Here is an 18,974-nt window from a genome sequence, read left to right on the forward strand (position 1 = left end):
AGAGGGTCCAGGTGGGCGGGCCGGAACCATTCACGGGGGGGGGGGGGGGGGGAACACCAGGTGGGACTGAACCATCCCGTGGGGGACGACACACACACACACGGTAGAGGCCTCCACCAGCGCCCAGGCCCCGGCTTGTCCCATCCGGGGTCGGCGAGAGCGGGGCCGTGGGGGCCTCCCGCAGCACCCTGGGGGGCCTCGGGCCGTCAGCAGCCCCCCGGGGAGGTCTTGGTGTGAGCGGGGGGTCCCTGCCCTGCGGCCGTCGCCCCATGGCGGCCTGGCCTCCCCAGGCCCGCAGCCACCAAGGCCTTCATTTCCCCAAAACGCCTCTGAGACCGTTACGGGATGAACCCCGCAAACCCCATGGGGGGAGAAAGAGCCCCCCACGGCCGAGGGCTGGGGCAGCCATCACTTGGGGGGGCTGCCTGCCCTCACGGGGGGCGAGGGAGGCGGCGAGGCCCAGCCGGAGGAGGCTGAGGGGGCTGGCGTGGGCCCTGGGGGATTTGGACAGCGTGGTGGGCACCCACCGGGCCCCGCACGGCTCCACTGAGCCCCCCAACCCTTCGCAGTCACTTGTCGGCTTTGGCCGTCCGTCGCCTTCTGAGGGGGGGGTGTGGGGGGTGAAATCCGCCGCTCCAAAGGTCTGAAGCTCCTCAAATCTTTACTGCCGAGGTGTCCAGGCAGCGTTCGCCCACGCCCCGCGGCGACGTCTGCCGAGTCTGCAGGGACCTGGTGCGTGGGGGAGCATCCCCGAGCCCCCCGCAACGCGAGGGGTCCTCACGGCTGCTGCTGGTACTGGCCCTCGGTGGCGGTGAAGAAGTCCTCCAGCACGCTCTTCATGTACTCGAAGGTGGGACGCTCCTCAGGCCTCTCCTTCCAGCACTGCATCATCAGTTCGTACAGCTCCTGCGGGCAGTTGTCCGGCTGCGGCATGCGGTAGCCGCGCTCCAGGTTCTGTATCACCTCGGGGTTGGTCATCCCTGCGAGGACAACGGGCGCGCCGCTGAATTCGGGTCACCCGCCACGTCGCAGGGAGCACCCTACGTTTGCAGATCCCACGGGGAAGGTTTCCTTCCCCCCCCATCCCCTGGCGCCGAAACCGCCGGTGGCTTTTGGGCCGTGGCTGGCCACGTGCGTCGGGAAGCGGCCGAAACCGTGGTGGGCGGGCAGGGAACGGAGCCAGCTGGGGCGGCTCGGGGCCTGCGTGCGTGCGTGCGTGCGGGAGTGCATGCACACACGCTCCCGGGTGTGCGCTTGCGCCTGCGAGCCCTGCTGCCGCGCAGCTGCTGGGAAGTCCTGACCTGGATACGGGATCCGGCCGTAGGTGACGATCTCCGTCAGCAGGATGCCGAACGACCAGACGTCGGACTTGATGGTGAACGTGCCGTAATTAATCGCCTCCGGTGCTGTCCACTTAATGGGGAATTTAGCCCCTGAAAAATAGCAGGAGGGGAGAAAATAAAACGTTACGGCTGAGCTGGAAACGCCCCTCTCTGTTTAGCCTGATGTGACAGCCCCGAGACAGCCTCTGTCCCTGCGGTACGCCTGGGGACCAGCTGGCTTTGGTGGCAGCCCCCCCGCCCCAGACCCCACGGCTTGGCTGGCTACCGAGCCCCCGGCCCAGCTGGTAGCCCCGCAGTGGGCCAGCGCGTCTGTTCCTGCAGGAGCCACCAGGTAGGGCTGGCAGCCCACCGAAAGCAGGGGCGGGTGGGCGTGCGGGGTCCTGCAGCCCCCCACCAGCTGGGGGAGAGGGATGGAGGGGGGAGAGATGGAGGGGAGAGAGAGAGGGAGAGATGGAGGGGGGAGAGATGGAGGGGAGAGAGAGAGGGAGAGATGGAGGGGGGAGAGATGGAGGGCGGAGATGGGGGGGAGAGGGATGGAGGGGGGAGAGGGATAGAGGGGGGAGAGGTGGAAGGGAGAGAGAGATGGAAGGGAGAGAGATTGAGGGGGGAAAGATGGCGTGGGGAGAGAGATGGAGGGCAGAGATGGGGGGAGAGAGATGGATGGAGGGAGATGGGGGGAGAGAGATGGAGGGAGGGAGATGGGGGGACAGATGGGGGGCGGAGATGAAGAGGGGAGAGAGATGGAGGGGAGAGAGAGATGGAGACAGGAGAGAAGGAGAGGGGAGAGAGATGGAGGGAGGGGAGACGGAGGGGTGAGAGGGATGGAGACAGGAGAGAAGGAGAGGGGAGAGAGATGGAGGGAGGGGTGAGAGGGATGGAGGGGGGAGACATGGAGGGGGGAGATGGATGGAGGGGGAAGAAGGGTCTCTGCACCCCTCCTGATCCCTCTGCAGTCCTGCAGCTCCCAGGGCACCACAGGGACCCCCAGATGAGGCCGGGGTGGATAGGGGTTCCCTCTTCCCATGTCCCCAAGCTGTGTGCACCCCCAGAGCGGGGCTTGGTGGGGGCCCACCCCGCGTGGGGCCGAGGCGGCGGGGACGCACCCTCGCGAGCCGTGTACTCGTTGTCCTCGATGAGGCGGGCCAGCCCGAAGTCGGCGATTTTGCAGCCCAGGGTGTCGGACACGAGGATGTTGGCAGCCCGCAGGTCGCGGTGGATGTAGTTCTTGGCCTCGATGAAGGCCATGCCTTCGGCGATCTGCGCTTCGGAGTAATTGCAATTAACAGCCGCCAGCCCGAGCGGGGCAGCCCAGCCCCAGCCCCAGCAGAGCCCTCCCCACCACCCCGCTCCGTCCCCCCTCACCTGGGCGGCCATGTCCAGCAGTTTGTGGATGCTGAGCTTGACTCCTTCCGAGGTCTTGAGGAAGTCCACGAGGCTGCCTGCAATGAAGGCGGCAGGTCTCAGCGGCGGGCAGGCGTCCTGCCTCCCCTCCCTTTGGGGCCTGGGGGTCGCAGGGGGGGGTTCACCGGGGTACCGTGCCCCAGCACAACACCGAACGTGGGGCTGGGCAGCTTGCAGGCCCAGAAAGGTGGGTGGGAGTGGGTGGGCAGGCGACCACCCTGCCTGCAAGGTCCTCTTCCCCCTGCCAGGGCTGACCCCGAGGTCCCAGCCAGTGGGAGAGTCGTGCTGCAAAGGCAAAGGATGCCAAAAGCAGCTCGAGGTGAATAAGCCGGCACCAACCCCTGGACAGGAACAGCCAGGAGCCGAAGGACCACGGCTCTGCAGAGCCCCAAGCCACCCCCACCCACGGCAGGCAGCACCCGGGTGTCCTCACCCTTCTCCATGTACTCCGTGATGATGTAGATGGGCTCCTTCGTCACCACGGCGTAGAGCCGCACCAGGCGCGGGTGCTGCAGGTTCTTCATGAGGTTGGCCTCCGCCAGGAAGGCGCTGGGTGACATGCTGCCCTGCTTCAGGTTTTTGATGGCCACCTTGGTGTGGCCGTTGTAGAAGCCTGCGGGGAGATGGGGCAGAGCATGATGGAGGAGGGGGACTCCAGCCCCGGGGGACGCGTGGCAATAGCGGTGCCGGCCGAGGAGGCAAGCGTGGGGGCTGCTCTGTAGAGCTCGAGCATCCCGACCCGAGACTGCACGAGCGAGAGATGTTGGAGGTTGCAAAGGTTGGCTGAAGACGGGCAGAGGACCCTCGCGCCCTGGAGGGCTGTTGCAGAAGGGCCAGAGGACTTTTGGGGACGATCACAGCTCCGTGCTGGCCACCTCTCTGGCAAAAATCTGTGACCGCATTTTAACCCACCAGGCAGATATTTTTACCTGTGGCTTTCAGCCACCAGAAGGAAAGGAAGCTGTTGGTTGCTGGGCCGTGAACAGGAGGGGCGGCTGGGGGAGCCGGGCAGCGACGCCGACGCCTGACTCCGGCTGGGTACCCAGAGGAGGGGACTTTGGGGGATGGCCAGCACCCATGGGAGCGAAGGCAGGGACCCCCGTCCAGGGCTGCAGGGTAGGATGGAGGGCAGCAGGGTGGCCCCAGTGCGTTCCCCACCATGGTACCCAGTGAGCAGGAGGTGTTTTTGTGGCTGGGTCGCCGCACGCTCGAGGCCCCGCGCTGCCTCCGAGCCCCCGGCCGCTCCCAGCACCGCGGCGACAGCCACGACACCGGCCGTTTCCCGCGCTGGGCCACGCACGGTGCTCACGGGCCCCACGCCAACGCCGGCAGCTGCTCCATGGTGAGCAGAGCCCAGCTCGACAAGGACACAGTGCAGCCCCCGTGCACCCAGTGGGTGCCTGCCCAGGCAGCGGTGCCGGGGTCCAGGTGGGCAGGGATGGGAGCAGGGGGAAGCTTGGGCTGTCCCTGCGCTGCTCTAGCTGCTGGGTTTCTCCCTGCTTCCAGGACCCTTGTAAAAAGCCATGGTCCCACGCTTGGGGCTGTGCTGGCTGCTCCGTGCGAGACCCCGGCTGAGGATGCCACAGGGCTCGGCAGACGCTGCCCACATCGGTGCCTTCCTCCAGGAGGAAGCACCCCAGTTTCGCCCTGACTCACCCATCCAGACTTCTCCAAACTGCCCCGCTCCCAGCTTCTCCACCAGCTTCAGCGACTCCCGCGGCACCTCCCACTCGTCCTGCCACCACGGCTTCTGCGGCTTCTGGGTCCGGCAGGGCTTGCCGAGGCGGGTGCACAGCCCGTCGGAGCTGCCTGCGGCGCAGGGGCGGGCAGAGCCAGCGTTAAAGAAGGTGGAGGGCATGGGGCACCCAGCATGAGCTGACGCCTTTGCTGGGGCACGGGTAGCTGTGTGTCCTGCTTGTTCTGTCCCATCCCATTCTGTCCCATTGCATTGCATCCCATTCTGCCCTGTCCCATCCCATCCTGTCCCATCCCTATGCCATGCCATCCCAACCCTGTTCCCATCCCATCCCCAACCCCATCCCATCCCCATCCCGTCCCCATCCCGTCCCCATCCCCATCCCATCCCATTTCCATTCCCATCCCCATCCCATCCTCATCCCCACCCCACCCCATCCCAATCCCACCCCATCCCATCCCGATCCCCATCCCCATCCCGTCCCATCCCATTCCATCTCATCTCATCCCATCCCATTCTGTCCCATCATATTGCATCCCATTCTGCCCTGTCCCATCCCCATGCCATGCCATCCCAGCCCCATTCCCAACCCCATTCCCATCCCATCCCCATCCCAATCCCATCCCCATCCCATCCCCATCCCATTTCATTCCCATCCCCTTCCTGCAGGCACGACCAGCCCCTGGACCACTCGTTCCCCCAGCCCCTGGATGGCACGTACGTGTGTAATACTCCACCAGCTCGTGCAAGCTGCTGAAGGTGGCGCGGGGGGAGATGTAGTACCCCCCGTTGTCCATGTTGCGGATCTTGTAGTGCTTCACCGTCTCACCCTGGTTCTGGTCAAAGTCCCTCACCGACAGTGAGTAGGAGCCTGGGGAGACGGGGCACCGTGTGGGTGCAGGATTCCAGCACTCCTCCTGTGCTTCCCCGTGCCTTTCCCAGTGCCGGTGGCAGGAGATGCCGGCGGGATCCGCGGGACGGTACCTTTGGAGGTCTCACTCTCCCGGATGAGGAAGGAGCCGTGCGTGTTGCCCGATGCCAGGAGCTGTCGCTCTGCATCCTTGCGGCTGATGTTTTTGAAGAACCACCTGGGGACACGGGGCAGGGTTAGGGCTGGGGGGGCTCAGGCCACCTTCCCCCCCCGGCGCTCAGGGGATGCTCCTGGCACCTTCCCTCCCCGCCAGCACAGCTCGTGCCGGGGCACGGCTCCTACTCAACCCCTACTCACGGCTCGGGCTCCAGGCTGTTCACCAGGGCCACGAAGTTGTAGGGGATCAAACCCTCCTGGCCGGTGGTGAGCGACTGCGCCTTCCACCACTCCCCGCTCCTGCAAGGACACGGCGGGGTGAGACCCTCCCGGCTGCCGGGACCCCGCACGGAGACCCCCAGCAGCACCGGGACACCGGCCGAGGAGCCGCGGGGTCGTGCCGGGACACCGTCAGCGCTCACTCACTCTTCCAGGATACGGAGCTTCTCACCCTTCCGCAGCCCCAGGTCCCCGTCGTGCTTGGGCTCGTAGTTGTACAGGGCCACCACCAGCTTATCTGGGAGGACAAGCGGAGGGGCAGGGGGGCCGTGGCCAAGCGGGGGGCTGTCCACAGCCGCCCCCTGCCACGGCTGCACCTTACCTTGCAGGGGGGAGCATGGCGGAGACGTGGCCTCGTAGGACACAAGGGGGTCTTGAACTTCGGAGCCGTTGCGGATCAGCCTCTGCCAGGGGACAAGGAGCCCCGTCAGCCCTCGGTGTCCTGGGGTTCAGCCATCCCCTGGCCACCCCCAGAGGCGTTTGGCCACCGGGATGGGGGGGTCCGCTCGCCCCTTCCTCACCTGGCGCTTGCTGTCGGGCTCGATGGGGTAATTGCAGTGCTCACAAATGTCAATGTTCTCGATCCAGTCCTCGTCGTAGTCCGAGCTGCAGCAGCAGCCCATGGTGGCTGCGTGGGGGGTGAGAGGCGGTGAGGGAAGCCTTCGCACCCCCAACCCCAGCCTTGCCTCTCCTCCCGCTCCAGCACATCCCCAGCCCCGCATCCATCCGTCCGGCTGCCCACATTGCATGGCCTGCACGCTCCCCAGGTCCTCTGCTGAACTGAGGGCACCCCTGACTTGCTGTCACCAGCCAGACTTCCTCCTAATTTTGTTCTGGCTTTGTTAATTAAAAACACTGAAGGCAATTAGTCCCCAGCCTGAGGCTCCCAGAGTTCCCAGCACAGCCTTGCGTTGCCTCCTTTGCGGGCTCCTTCCCACCTTGCAGCCCCGGGGCTGATCCCTAGGTTCTCCATCCAGATATGAATCTTATCATTAATATCCCATTAGCAATTAATACGCTCTTCCACAGCGTGTTTTACCAGGCTGGCCTGGACCAGGCACCTCCCCAGACCCAAAGGCAGCTCCTGGGGTCAGAGGCGGATGCGAGCGCTCACCCACCCACGCTGCATCACCTCCGATTTCCTTCTCCGCGGGGCTCTCGCTAGCCTCCCCCCGCATCTTCGGCCCCGTCGCTGTGCTCCTGTTTCTCCCGCATCAGGGATGTCCTTGAAACACCCATCCTTGCTCAGGGTCCCCCCAAAACAACGAGGAACCCCCAACCTCGACCATCAGCCCTGGCCACGGTGACGCCACGTCCCCGGCGCTGCGGCGTGGGCACCAGGGCAGCCTGGAAGCGGTGCCGCGAGTGTCGCGTGGGCTCTGCAAACCACCTGGGCAGCTCTCGCCTTCCCGCAAAAGCCGAGCGTGGCACGGAGCCGGGAGCCCCGGCAGTGAGTCACACGCAAACAGCAGCCCACGGCCCTGGAAAAAGCTCTTCCGCAGAATCCCCCACACCTACGCCACCGGGATTTATCTCCGCCAAGACCTGGCCCCCAGACCCCCTTTTCCAGGCTCTGCCCAGCCGCTCTGGGGGCTTTCTGGGGGCCCCGGCATGGTTTCTGCAGGCACCGGCGGAGCTGGGAGCCCCGTGCTGCCGAGAACCAGCCCAGGTGTCTCTGCCTCTGGCACCCAAAATCAGCAGCCGCTTTCGCAAGCGCTGAGCGGGAGCTCTTATCTGGCAGCGAGGCGGTGCAGCTGCGAGGGTCCCCGTCCCGCGGGTCCCCGGCCGGCTGGCTGAGCCCCGGGACCTGCCTTGCTGGGAGACGCTGGCCGCTGCCACCGCTGGCACCATTTTCTCCCTGGTTTCCTACCTAGGAGCCATTGCACCGCTGGGTTTTCGCAAGCACGCGCTTAAATTCACCTCTCGCCGTGCTGCTGGGGAGGGCACAGCAGTGGGGGCTTCGTTGGAGTGGGTACCCCCATGGGCAGCTGGGGACACAGGGAAGAGCCTTGCAGGGGGTCCCCGGGGAGGGTGGGGGGTCCTCAGGGAGGGTGCAGAGTCCCCAGGCTGCTGTCACCATCCCCAGCCATGGGAGCCTGCTGCCAGCCAGAACCCCGCAGCCCACGCTGCCAGGGCTGGTTTTGCAGCCCAGGACCCCCCTCCCTTGGGGAAGGGGCTTCGGCATCCACAGCAGGGACAGGGGGGCCGTCCCCACAGTGCCACCTCGGCGTGCCCACCACCACAGCAGCCGATGGGCGAGTTTGGCGAGGAGCGTGGACGAGCGAGCCCCCCCTGTGCCGTGCAACGCTGCTCTGGGGACTCAAACGCTAAAAACCACCCTGGTGCCTTCAGCTTCCGCTGATGCCTATTTGGGAACAGACTTTGGCACCCAAAAAGGGGTTCGGCCACACCGCAGTGCCCCGATGGAGGCAGGAGGAGCAGGCAAGGCCCCGGTGATGCCCAGGCAGCAGCAAAGCTCATGCCCAGCCCCAAGCAGAACCAGACCCCGCGGAGGAGAAGCCCCCGCTCTCCCAGCCCTGCCTCCAGCCCCGCAAACGCCTCTACCGAAGGCGAGCGGTGCCAGGAGGTGTTTTTTCCTTCCTGCACGAAGCCGGGGTGGGGAGGGAGGTGCTGCTATTGTGCCTTTTTTCTTCTGCACTCAAGCCACAGCGTAGTTTCCACCGAGCAGCCGTTTCACCTGCGCGGTGCGAGGGCCACACCGGTGGAACGGGGCGTTTGAAGTCGGCTCTTGTGACTGCATCTGTGCAACCGAATTTCGCACACGAAGGCTGCCTGGGAGGGATGTGTAGGCGCCCCTGTCCCGTGCCTCGCCGGGTCCCCGGGGAGGTGTCTGCGTGTGTGCTCGGGTGTGCACGTGTGTCCTTGCACGGCCACGTACGTGCCTCTCCCTGGCTTTGCTCGGGAGCGTGTTCTCTGGCCGGGGGAGCTACCCCCACACTGGCCCTTCCACCCATGCGTCTTCGGCCGGGTCGGTTTGGGTTGCTCACAAGCGTGGGCAGGCGTGAGGAGGGCTGGAGGCTGGGCTGACCCCGTCTGAGGCTCACGGGGTGTCCCGGACGTCCCCAAGGCAGCTGTGACCCAGCTGGACAGTCAGCCCCGCGGAGACGCAAAGGGGAGACGCGCAGCCTTGCAGGGGTGCTAAGGACCACGGCCCCAAAGCTGCCATCACAGCGGGGAGGTGTTTGCACCGAGACAGCACCAAAACCAGGCATGTCTCAGGGTCTGAACCCCCCAAACTCAGCGGCGGACCCCGACGGACAGGCTCTAAGCCGCTGCCTGTCCCTAAGCTGCTCGCGCCCACAGCCGGGCAGGAGAGAACATGGACTTGGGGACAAAACCGTTGCTTTGCCCTGGAAATGGGGGCTTGGGGAGAGCCCTGCGAGGGGACCAGTGCTCCCACCCAGGGCAGGACCCCCGAGCGGGCAGAGGGCATCGAGGCAATGGGTTTCACCCCAACCGGGAGGCCACAGAGGAATGGGGAGCACAGCCCTGCTCCCCCATCCCTCGCCCGGGCATCAGTGCTCACCCCCCCCCCACAGCGACGAGCCCAACCCCCCCATTTCCATCCCTCCAAGGGGCAACCCTGGAGGGTGCAACAGGACCCTGCCCATCTCCGCAAGCACCCGGGGGTCCCCAGGTCCTGTCCGGAGCCTGCAAACCCCCTCGCCCCCCGGTCCCCCGTACCTGTTGGCAGTGAGGCGAGGACCAGTCGCTCTCAGACGCCCATGGCCCGACGCTCACGTCCTCCCCATCCCCGTCAGGAACGCGGTGACCCTCTGGGGAGCGGAGACGAGCCCCCCGCACACGGGCGAACGCTCGCCGCCGCCGCCGCTCGCTCTTGCTCACCGCCTGCCCTGGTTTCCTGCTTCATGAGCAAACTCTAGAGAAGCTGGTTCGCAGCTCGCGCACGACCGCAAGAGCTAGTGACAAACCCCGATGGCTTCCTGCCATCCCCGGCATGGAGGGTCCCCGCTACGGGTGCCCCCGGCCACCGATCCCCAGGGACCAGGTGAGCAAGGGGCTGCTGAGCCTCTTGACTGGTGACGGAGCGGGGTCCCATGGGCAGGGAGATGCGCTGCGAGGGGCTGGCGACGGGCAGGGGGTTGTCACCTGCGGCCCCGGCTGTCCTGGCCAGCTGAGCCCCCCTGGTCCCCTGTGCTGTCCCCTCTCCGGCGCTCGGCGTGGGCAGGCTGGCAGTGCCATGCACCAGCTGCCGCCGACCCCGCCGGACCCTACGCAGGTTGTGGGGCTCATCCTGCACCCCACAGCCCCTGCTTTGTCCATCCCCATGGGGTCACCCCACACCCCAAGAGCTGAGGTGACAGTGGCTGAAGCCGAGGGGACACGTTGTGCCCCGGCCAGGCTGCCAGCCCCGCGTTTTCAGAGACAGCTCAGAGCAGAGCAACCACAACGCTATTGTCTTGGCTTTTGCGATCAAACACGAAGCCGCAGGTACCTGCCGGCTGCTCTGCGGAGGCACGGGCAGGAAGCCCAGCTGCACCGGGGGGGCTGCGGCAGCTGGGGGGGCACCGCGGTGGCAGCACCGGACGCAGCACCCACCCTGGCAGGGACATTTCCCAGGGCAGCCACGCAGCCCCGTGCCCATCGTGCTCACCGACGCCATGGATGCCCCAGGCAAGGAGCGCTGCCAGGCCCCGGGGTGCACGTCGGGTTCTCCCCATGTCCTGCTGCTACCCTGGGAAGGAGAAACAGCCCCCGAAATTATCCCTGGATCATCCCACAGCTTCCCCGGGTCACTCCACATCTTCCTGGGCACTGCTTGCAGAAAGCGTTCTGTGAAAGTCGCATTCCCAAGCAGCAAATTCTTTTGTAAAGGGTTTGGAGTTCATGGAGGAAGGGAGGAAGCCAAAAGCAAACCCCTCCGCTGAGGGCAGCGCTGCCAGCCCCGGCTGGCACTACCCTCGGGGTCTCTACTGCTCCCAGTGCAGGGGGTCAGGAGATGGGGCAGGACAGGGGCACGGGGGCTGCGGAACGCTGAGCGCAGCCCCCAGCACCTCCCAGCTTCAAGCCTCAAAAACAACCCCTCCATTCGCAGCCGGAGCAGTGACGAGCGCTTCCTGCACCGGCGTAGCCCGAGCACCCACCCGCTGCCGGGGGCACCCGGGGAGGGGCTGGCAACGAGGTCCCCGAAGCTGAGACGCCGTCTCCCCGGCACGGTGCCATCCTGCAGCAGAAGCCGGTGAGAAGCTGCCCACTCCGTGAGCCAGAGCCCCGGGGAGCGGCCAGGGAAGGGACGATGGCAGCGCGGTCCCTTCTGCCACCCCCAGGTCCCCCCAGCAAAGGGCTGGAGCCACATCTGGAGGCGCAGGCAGGTGCCTGGCTGCGTGCAAAAAAAAGGAAAAAACATCAGCCCTCACCTTCAACTCCTTTTATTCCTCCTCAAAGGGCTGCTCCCCACATTTTCCACTGTGGTTGACCCCGCTGTCCTTGGAGACAGGGCACTGGGTGCCCCAAATCACCCCGTGCCCAACGGGGACGGTGGCATTTCCCACGCCGCCGTGGCACAGCGTTGCGCCATGGCTCAGCACCACAGCTCTGCCATCCCCAAGGCACTTTGAGCTGGACCCATGAGCCCCACCAGGTCTGGATGCACCCATGGGTGCCCGTGAGGCTCGGTCCCAAGTGGTCCACGGGGTCCAGCCACGCTTAGCAGAGGGAGAACCGCCGGGAGTTGATGTTCATGCGGGTGACGCCGATGTGCTTGAGTGGCATGGAGAGCAGGAAGGCAGCCTTGGGGGGGATGTTGCAGAGCAGGTCCGAGTCTTCCTCGCAGCCCTCGAGGCCGAAGGTAGCGTCGTCCAGCATCTCCTTGTGCTGGTGGCAGGCCTGCTCCACCTTCAGCCGGTGGAGCTGCGCCCGCAGCCGCATCAGCTGCTGCGCCAGGCGCTGGTCCGCAGCCTGCATCTCCCGCTGCACAGGGAGACGGGCGTCAGGGCCGGAGCAGGACCAGCCGCGGTGCCTGTTCCCTGGGCAGCGGGGATGCCGGGGCTCGGCTGGGGCACAAACCCACTGTACGTGGCCCTGGGATCAGCGCAGAGCCCACGGACACAGTCCCGGGGTTGGCACAGGGTCTGTGCTGGGGTCACAGCCCAGGTCAGCTCAGATGCCCGGGGGTTTGCACCCGCACGGCTGCTGCTGCCTGCGTCACCCCACGAAAGCCCCCGCGGCTGTGCCACGCCGATGAAGCCCACCGCAGCCGTGCCACCGGCAGAGTGGGCAGGAGGGGGTGACAAGCGCAGACCCTGGCAGAGCCATGAGCCCCAGCGCTGTGCAGGGGACACGGGCAGAGCTGTGGCAGAGCCTTGTGAAACCCCCCGTACACCGTCCATGCTAGGCAAAGGAGCAAAGAGCTGCGGCTGCAGCACCCCAGCACACCCCACCGCAGCTGCGGGACGTCGGGCTCCAAGGGTCCCCTCTGCATGGCGGAGCCCCCCCAGCCCAGCCCTGCTTGGGGTCTCAGCCCTTGCCCACCCCTCGTGCCCCCTATCCCACCGGCACCAACTCACCAGCTCCGTCCTGAGCCACTCCAGAGCTGATTCCACGGTGGCGAAGCCACAGACACCGCTGTCCCGCTCATCCTCGGGGTGCCCAGGGCCCTGCTCTGCCCGCTGCACCCCCCCGGGGGTCCGGCTCCCCCAGGGCTGCCCCCGCACCCGGGCTTCCCACTCCAGGTAGGAAGGTCTCCGCGTCTGCAGCTTCAGCTTGGCCGCCAGCGCCTTCACGCCGGCCAGGCTCTCTTCCTCCCGGGTGGGCTCCTCCTCGCCCAGCTCCTTGAACTTCAGCTGGCCGAAGGGCATGGTGGCACCCGCCGCAGCCCCCCGAAACCCCTGGGTGACCTCCCCTCCCCAAAGCCCCTGTGCAAACAGAGCCCCTGCACCCAAGGAGCACCTCGGCCACGGACACCCACCCAGCCCCCCCAGCAGCACCCGAGCCCCGGCTATTGATCCCCCCCAGACGAGCAGGGTTGGGGACGCTGAGGACAAGCCCGACGGGCAGGAACTTTCCTGACCCAGAGGAGGGCGAAGGAGGGGTTTTTTGTTTTGTTTTATTCGGTGGCGGTTTGGGTGTTGGTTTTTTTTTTTTTTTGCTTTTCCCTTTTCTTTTCTTTTTTAGCATTATTGCGGCCAGCTGGGAGGGGACTCCCAGTTCCCGGAGGCAGCCCTCACTGGGACGAACTGGCAGGGAGGAGCGGGGCTGATTTATCACCGGGAGCCACCGCCCTCCCGCACCCGGGGGGGGCCAAAAAAAGCCCAAGGAAGGAAAAAGAAACCGGGGGGCAGCTGGGGTCCCGCATCCCGGCCGGGCCGTTAAGGTGGAACCGGGTCAGGATCCGGCCGCTGCCCGCCCCCCCCCGCCCGGCGGTGAGAGCTCGGCCCGGGGAGGGTCTGGGAGCAGCAGGGGGGGTATCCGGGTCTCGGCAGCGCCCCACGGGCACCCCCTGTCCCGGGGACGGACCCTCCCGTCCCCTCCAGCCCCGCCGAGTCGTCCCCGGGGATCTGACGTGCAGCGCTGCGAGCCCCCCCGTGTCCCTCGCGTGTCCCCTGGCTCTCGCACCCCACAAGGTGCCCCCCCCCCTCCCCCCGGGAGCCCCCAGCCCCTTCCGCGCCCCCCGGGCCCCGCTGCCGGCCGGCGGAGCCGCCCCCGGGGCCGGGCCACCTTAAACGCGACATCCGCCGGGCGCGGAGCCCTGCGCCGAGCCGCGGTCCCCGCCGGCGTGCGGGGCTGTGCGGGGCATCGCCCGCCCCCCGCCTGCACCCCGGGATCCCCCGCCTGCACCCCGGGATCCCTGCTTGCACCCCGGGATCCCCGCTTGAGCTCTGAGGTCCCTTGCTTACACTCAGCAGTCCCCTGCTTGCACCCTGACGTCCCTGCTTGCACCGCTAGATCCCTGCTTGCACCCCGAGGTCCCTTCTTGCACCCCAACGTCCCCTGTTTACACCCTGACATCTCTGCTTGCACCCTGACATCTTTGCTTGCACCCTGACGTCCCCTGCTTGCACCCCAAGGTCCCCTGCTTGCACCCTGACATCTTTGCTTGCACCCTGATGTCCCCTGCTTGCAGCCCGAGATCCCTTCTTGCACCCCAAGGTCCCCTGCTCGCACGCTGACATCCCCCCCTTGCACCTCGCAGTCCCCCCCTTGCACCCCGAGGTCCCCCCCCCTTGCACCCCGAGGTCCCCAGCTGCTGCCGAGCCCGAGCAGGTAAGCACAGGGGTGGCCGGGGCGAGCTGCGCTGCCAGCCGCTCACCCTCCTCCTCCTCACCCAGGGCGCTTGGCAGCGGCTCCTGCTCCATCCCCGGGCCCGGGGGTGGCTGTGGGTGCAGGCAGAGCCCGGGGGAGCCGGGGTCGGGCTGGGGCGGGGGGTCTGGCAGCAGTGGACGCAGCACCGTCCAGCCCCAGCGCGGCAGGGAAGGACCCCGAGCTGCTCCTTGCGAGGCAGCAGTTGCGTTTTCACCAGCCACCAAAAATCCCCCCTTCCCACAGCGCAGCTGGCACCGGGCACGGAGTACCCAGCTTGGGGTCTGGGCACTGCTGGGGAGCCCGGAGCCAGCTCAGCCCCGTGCCTCAGTTTCCCCATCTGCAATGACGGCATTGCCGGGGGAGGAAATAAGTCACGCTGCCCCGCGTTTTGCAGCGAGAAAGCTCCGTACGCTATAGGGCGCGATGTAAACACGAAGAGGGGGGGTGAGGCTACAGGGCCCGGTGTGACGCAGAGGGAAGAGGGGCTTTCCAGCCCGGGCCGCGCGTTTCCCCTTTCTCCCTCCAGCCCCACAGCAGGTCCCCGTGGCTACGCCGGCACCGCCATGGAGTTCTCCGAGCTGATCAAGACGGCGACGGTGGAGAACGTGCTGCTGTCGTGTGCGGGGCTGCCGGCAGTGAAGGGCACCCTGTGCATCACCAGCCACCACCTGCTCCTCTCCTCCTGCCCCGGGGGGGACGCCCAGCCCGGCACCGTGGAGCTCTGGCTGCTCATCCGCAACGTGGACGCCGTGGAGAAGAGGTGGGTGTCTCCCCGCGGCCGGCCCCGAGCTCGCTTCTAGCGGCGTCACCCCTGCCTTAGCTGGAGGAGATTCCCTGCTGCTCTCCCGGCACCCCACGGCACTGCCTGCTGAGCCTCGTCCCTCCTCTTCCTCATGTCCCGTGCCGGGGATATTTGCGGTGGCCGGGCATTGACCTCCTCTTCTCCTCTCTGCCTCAGAGTGCAGAATTTAGGCTGGTACCAGCCCTCCCGGACTAACGGCTCCCCACGAGACACCAGGTTTGGCTTTTAACGCTCTCTCGGCTCTGCTAACCCACCTGGCAGCGCCCGGCTTTGTGCCAACCGCCGCGGCACCCCAGGCAGGGCACGGCGATGGTGGAAATCCTGGCTTCGGACAGGCATGCCACCGGTGCCTGGTGAGAGCCAGCGACGCAGCACCCGCAGCGGCACAGCCCTCCCGCTTCGCCCCGCTCAGCTCTCCGGGGGGGAGAGGGCAGCTCGGTGCTGTCTGCATGTCTGTCTGCGTGTCTGTCCGTGCACGGACCCACAGCCAGCCCTGACCCTCCACCCACCTCCCCCAGGCTCGCCGGCTCCTCGGGCACCATCACGCTCCGGTGCAAAGACCTGAAGGTGCTGCAGCTGGAGATCCCGGGCATGGAGGAGTGTCTCAACATCGCCAGCTCCATCGAGGTGAGCTGCCGGGAGCCCGGCCCGCGCTGTGCCGGGGTGCAAAGGGTTGGCAGGAGAAAGCGGCCGCCTGCAGTGTTTGCTCTTGGTCTGTCATTAACGTGGGTAAACACTCAGGTCCCGGCTGGCGTTGGCACAGGGTGCCCGCGGGGCTGGTGGTGCCGGTATCTGCCCGCCCAGCCCTTGCTGGCAGCTGGGACGTGGCCAGGGGATGAGGACGGAGTTTGTAGAGCCCTGGGGACACGCTGGGACCATTCCCAGCCATCTCCCCGCTCCCGGCCCGTGACCAGCTCCACCTTCGCTCCCATTCCAGGCCCTCTCCTCGGTGGACTCTGTGATGATGATGTACCCGTTCTTCTACAGACCCCAGAGCCTGAAGCTCGAGGAAGGATGGCACCTTTTCCCCCTCGAGCAGTACTTCCAACAGATCGCCTCGCAGGTGAGAGACCCGGCCGGGCTGGGAAGCGACTCCCCCCAGCCATGCCGGGCTGCCCACTGGGGCTCACGCCGCAGGGGTGTCAGGGAGACACCCGGGGCAGCCCCCACCCCACGTCTCCCCCAGACGAACCAGTGGCGGCTGAGCAATGTGAACTGGGATTTCGCCGCCTGCCCCACGTACCCAACCGCTGTCATCGTGCCGGCGGCGGCGGACGACGACGCCTTGCGGAAGGCTGCCCGTTTCCGGCAGGGCGGGCGATTCCCCGTCCTCAGCTATTACCACCCCAAGAACGGCACCGTGAGTCCGTCTCCCCGTCCTGCCCCTCGTCCCTGTGGGGGTCCCCCCGTGCCCCCCGGGCTCTCGCTGCCCGCCACCCCTCACCCCGCAGGCGATGCTCCGCAGCAGCCAGCCGCTGACGGGCCCCAACCGCAAGCGCTGCCGTGAGGACGAGACGCTGCTGGGGACGGTCCTGGACGAGGGGGAACGGGGCTTTATCATCGACACGCGGTCGGCCCAGGCGGCCAAGCAGGCGCGGATGACGGGAGGGGGCACAGAGCCCAAGTCCTCCTACCCGAGGTGGAGGAGGCTGCACCGGCCCCTGGAGAGGTGAGGGGCTGTGCTGAGGCCTGGCACTCTCATGACATGGGTGATCGCACTGCCCTGCCAACGGCGTGGGGACTCCAGCCCCCCAAAAAAGGCTTGCCAAGCTGCTGACGCCACTTTCCTCCCCTCCCAGAGGCCGCCCGCTGCAGGAGAGCTTCATTAAGCTGGTGGAAGCCTGCAATGACACCTCCATCAACATGGACCGGTGGCTGAGCCGGCTGGAGAGCAGCCGCTGGCTGAGCCACGTCAAGGCGGCCCTGAGCACGGCCTGCCTGGCCGCTCAGTGCATGGACCGGTAAGGGGGGGCTGCCCCCCCCCCCCCCCCAGCCCCCGCTTTCCCCCTTGCAACGCTCTCAGTGCGGCACGAACCTCGGGCATCATCCCGGGCTCGCTGGCATCGCCCCGACCGGCCGCGCTTGCCCGCAGGGAGGAGGCCAGCGTGCTGGTGCACGGGGCGGAGGGGACGGACACGACGCTGCTGGTGACGGCGCTGGCCCAGGTGATCCTGGACCCGTCCTGCCGCACGCTGGTGGGCTTCCAGGGGCTGCTGGAGCGGGAGTGGATCGAGGTGAGACCGGTGGTCCCGAGGGGGCTGAGGACCCGGGCCCGGCTGGGCACCCTCAGCTTCTCATCACCCCCCTGATCCCCCCCGGGGGGGTCCCGCAGGCCGGCCACCCCTTCCACCTCCGCTGCGCCCGCTCTGCCTACTCCCACGCCCGGCTGAAGCAGGAGGCTCCGCTTTTCCTCCTCTTCCTCGATTGCGTGTGGCAGCTGAGCCGCCAGTTCCCCTTCTCCCTGGAGTTCAGCGAGCGTCTCCTCCTCGCCCTCTTCGACAACGCCTACGCCTCCGCTTACGGCACCTTCCTCTGCAACAACGAGAAAGAGAGGCGAGTGGGGCAGAGGTGGGGACAGCGCTGTCCCTGAGCAGAAACGCCACGGTGACCACCGTGCCCTTGGGGCAGACCCTGTGTCCACACTGCCAGACAGGGCAGAGTGGAGCCCTCCCGGGCACAGCCTGGCTCAAACCCGGCCCCACCAGCCCTGGCAGGGACTGAGACGCGTCCCGACTCTCCCGTAGGTGCCTGTGTAAGGTGAAGGAGAGCACGCACTCCCTGTGGGCCTGGCTGAACCAGCCAGGGGAGAAGAAGAAGTATCTCAACCCCCTCTACTCGCACAACGCCCTGGTCATCTGGCCCTCCGTCGAGCCCCAGAGCATCCAGCTCTGGCAGGGTAAGCTGGGTCCAGCGTGCTGGAAACCCGTCCGCACCTCCAAGGTGGGCTGGGCGAGGGAAAGCTGCTCCGCTGTGCGCTCTCCTGCCAGGGCTGCGGCACAGCTGAAGTACCACGCAGCCCCCTTCGCTCCTAGGTCTGTTCTTCCGATGGATCCGCTCATCCCAGTACCTGGACGAGGCCTGGGCAGAGATCCAGCGGTTAGCAGAGGGCATGGACAACCCCGCCAAGGAGAGCGCAGGGAACGGGCTGAGCCGGTCCCTCTCCGACCCCGCTGCCCGGACGGAGAACGAGAGATGAACGGCGGCGTGGGCGACTCGGTGCCCGCGGGCTGGCGGGCCGAGGTGATGCTGCAGCTTTCCAGAAGCGCTGCGCAGGACACAGGCCCCGCGGAGCCCGAGGGACAGCTCTGGGACGGGGTGGGGGACAGAGTCCCTTTCGCAGCCTCGGGGCTGCGCAGACTGAGCGTGTTTCAGTAAAGCGGTCTCTCCCCCAGCCCACGCCTGCTTTCCGCACTTACGTAGGGCAGGAGCAGCCCTGCTGCCTCGCAAGCGTGGCTCCTTCCCGCGCTCTTCCCCGGGGGATTTCAGCAGCGGATTGCCAGCGGAGCAGGAGGGCAGGAGGGCGATGTCCCCAGCAGCATCGGCCTCCGGCAGCTCCCGCTGCGGCGTGCCTGGCTCGCAGTCCTGCCTGGCTGCCGGGCATGGTCAGCAGAGTGCAAACTAAGCAGCAGAACACACCAAACCCGCAACACCCTCTGCACACGCTGGCTGCAGTTTAATTGTTGCATCAGTCGCTCCGAGCTGGGAGCCAGCCCGGGAAATCTGCCCTTGAACCCAGTTTCGAGGAAGGAAAGAGATACAGAGCACCCCTCCAGAGAGACAGACAGACATGGGGCGAGAGGGCTGGACGGACGAGGATCTGCAACGCGAGCGTACTAGTGCAGGAAATAACTGTTCCGTGAGGAAAGCTGGCTCAGGGTCAGGCCAGCCCATAAACAAAGCACCAGAACTGGGCGCGTGCGTGTCAGCTGGAAAACAATGAGCGGCTGCGGCGCTTCCAGCCTGTCCGCACTTCAGGGCCGGACCCGAGCCACAGCTGCAGGTCCTGCCCGGGAAAGGGTTAACCTGGGGTGGACAGAGGCCCCGGGAGCAGCGGCAGCGCTGGCTGCCCAAGGGTGGGGAGGGAGGCACTGCCGGGAAAGCGAAGCGCTCAGATTAATTTTGTTCCAGAGGAAAAAAAAACTA

The 18,974-nt window shown here is 66.8% G+C and overlaps 3 protein-coding genes across 7 annotated transcripts; 1 reads left to right on the forward strand and 2 right to left on the reverse strand.

Moving 5' to 3' along the window:
• Positions 1-81: 81 nt before the first annotated feature.
• LCK (LCK proto-oncogene, Src family tyrosine kinase) lies at positions 82-9,591 on the reverse strand. Of its 2 annotated transcripts, XM_075437749.1 has the most exons (13): positions 9,452-9,591; positions 6,268-6,374; positions 6,069-6,150; positions 5,894-5,984; positions 5,669-5,767; positions 5,425-5,528; positions 5,162-5,311; positions 4,401-4,553; positions 3,178-3,357; positions 2,706-2,782; positions 2,447-2,600; positions 1,302-1,433; positions 82-980 (listed from the first exon to the last, which is right to left on the reverse strand). In XM_075437749.1, the coding sequence occupies exons 2-13, from the start codon at positions 6,367-6,369 to the stop codon at positions 778-780; spliced, it is 1,527 nt and encodes a 508-aa protein (XP_075293864.1). In that variant the 5' UTR covers positions 6,370-6,374; positions 9,452-9,591; the 3' UTR covers positions 82-777. The 2 variants fall into 2 exon arrangements, with proteins under 2 accessions (XP_075293864.1, XP_075293863.1); XM_075437748.1 differs by having other exon boundaries at positions 5,894-6,150.
• A 1,556-nt stretch (positions 9,592-11,147) lies between these two features.
• FAM167B (family with sequence similarity 167 member B) lies at positions 11,148-12,615 on the reverse strand. The gene is made up of 2 exons (XM_075437976.1): positions 12,295-12,615; positions 11,148-11,698 (listed from the first exon to the last, which is right to left on the reverse strand). The coding sequence occupies exons 1-2, from the start codon at positions 12,583-12,585 to the stop codon at positions 11,435-11,437; spliced, it is 555 nt and encodes a 184-aa protein (XP_075294091.1). The 5' UTR covers positions 12,586-12,615; the 3' UTR covers positions 11,148-11,434.
• An 847-nt stretch (positions 12,616-13,462) lies between these two features.
• On the forward strand, positions 13,463-18,955 carry LOC104326491 (myotubularin-related protein 9-like). Of its 4 annotated transcripts, XM_075438178.1 has the most exons (12): positions 13,463-13,990; positions 14,556-14,789; positions 14,988-15,047; positions 15,350-15,458; positions 15,769-15,894; positions 16,018-16,191; positions 16,283-16,500; positions 16,631-16,792; positions 16,924-17,065; positions 17,164-17,384; positions 17,576-17,727; positions 17,864-18,955. In XM_075438178.1, the coding sequence occupies exons 2-12, from the start codon at positions 14,593-14,595 to the stop codon at positions 18,025-18,027; spliced, it is 1,725 nt and encodes a 574-aa protein (XP_075294293.1). In that variant the 5' UTR covers positions 13,463-13,990; positions 14,556-14,592; the 3' UTR covers positions 18,028-18,955. The 4 variants fall into 4 exon arrangements, with proteins under 4 accessions (XP_075294293.1, XP_075294294.1, XP_075294296.1 ...); XM_075438179.1 differs by lacking the exon at positions 14,988-15,047; XM_075438181.1 differs by lacking the exons at positions 13,463-13,990; positions 14,556-14,789 and having other exon boundaries at positions 14,840-15,047.
• The last annotated feature ends 19 nt before the right edge of the window (positions 18,956-18,974 follow it).

The sequence above is a fragment of the Opisthocomus hoazin genome, chromosome 17 (assembly GCF_030867145.1).
Source record: "Opisthocomus hoazin isolate bOpiHoa1 chromosome 17, bOpiHoa1.hap1, whole genome shotgun sequence".
Taxonomy (NCBI): Eukaryota; Metazoa; Chordata; class Aves; order Opisthocomiformes; family Opisthocomidae; genus Opisthocomus; species Opisthocomus hoazin.

What these genes read in the sequence shown, in the direction of transcription:
- LOC104326491 (XM_075438178.1), top strand. Translation starts at nt 14,593, where the DNA reads ATGGAGTTCTCCGAGCTGATCAAGACGGCGACGGTGGAGAACGTGCTG. An exon ending in CTGCACCGGCCCCTGGAGAG is followed by an intron (nt 16,501 to 16,630) that starts GTGAGGGGCTGT and finishes CTCCCCTCCCAG; the next exon opens with AGGCCGCCCGCTGCAGGAGA. An exon ending in TGCAACAACGAGAAAGAGAG is followed by an intron (nt 17,385 to 17,575) that starts GCGAGTGGGGCA and finishes ACTCTCCCGTAG; the next exon opens with GTGCCTGTGTAAGGTGAAGG.
- FAM167B (XM_075437976.1), bottom strand. Translation starts at nt 12,585, where the DNA reads ATGCCCTTCGGCCAGCTGAAGTTCAAGGAGCTGGGCGAGGAGGAGCCC. An exon ending in AGTGGCTCAGGACGGAGCTG is followed by an intron (nt 11,699 to 12,294) that starts GTGAGTTGGTGC and finishes CTCCCTGTGCAG; the next exon opens with CGGGAGATGCAGGCTGCGGA.
- LCK (XM_075437748.1), bottom strand. Translation starts at nt 6,369, where the DNA reads ATGGGCTGCTGCTGCAGCTCGGACTACGACGAGGACTGGATCGAGAAC. An exon ending in GGAGAGTGAGACCTCCAAAG is followed by an intron (nt 5,312 to 5,424) that starts GTACCGTCCCGC and finishes CCGTCTCCCCAG; the next exon opens with GCTCCTACTCACTGTCGGTG. An exon ending in CACGGAGTACATGGAGAAGG is followed by an intron (nt 2,783 to 3,177) that starts GTGAGGACACCC and finishes CCTTCATTGCAG; the next exon opens with GCAGCCTCGTGGACTTCCTC.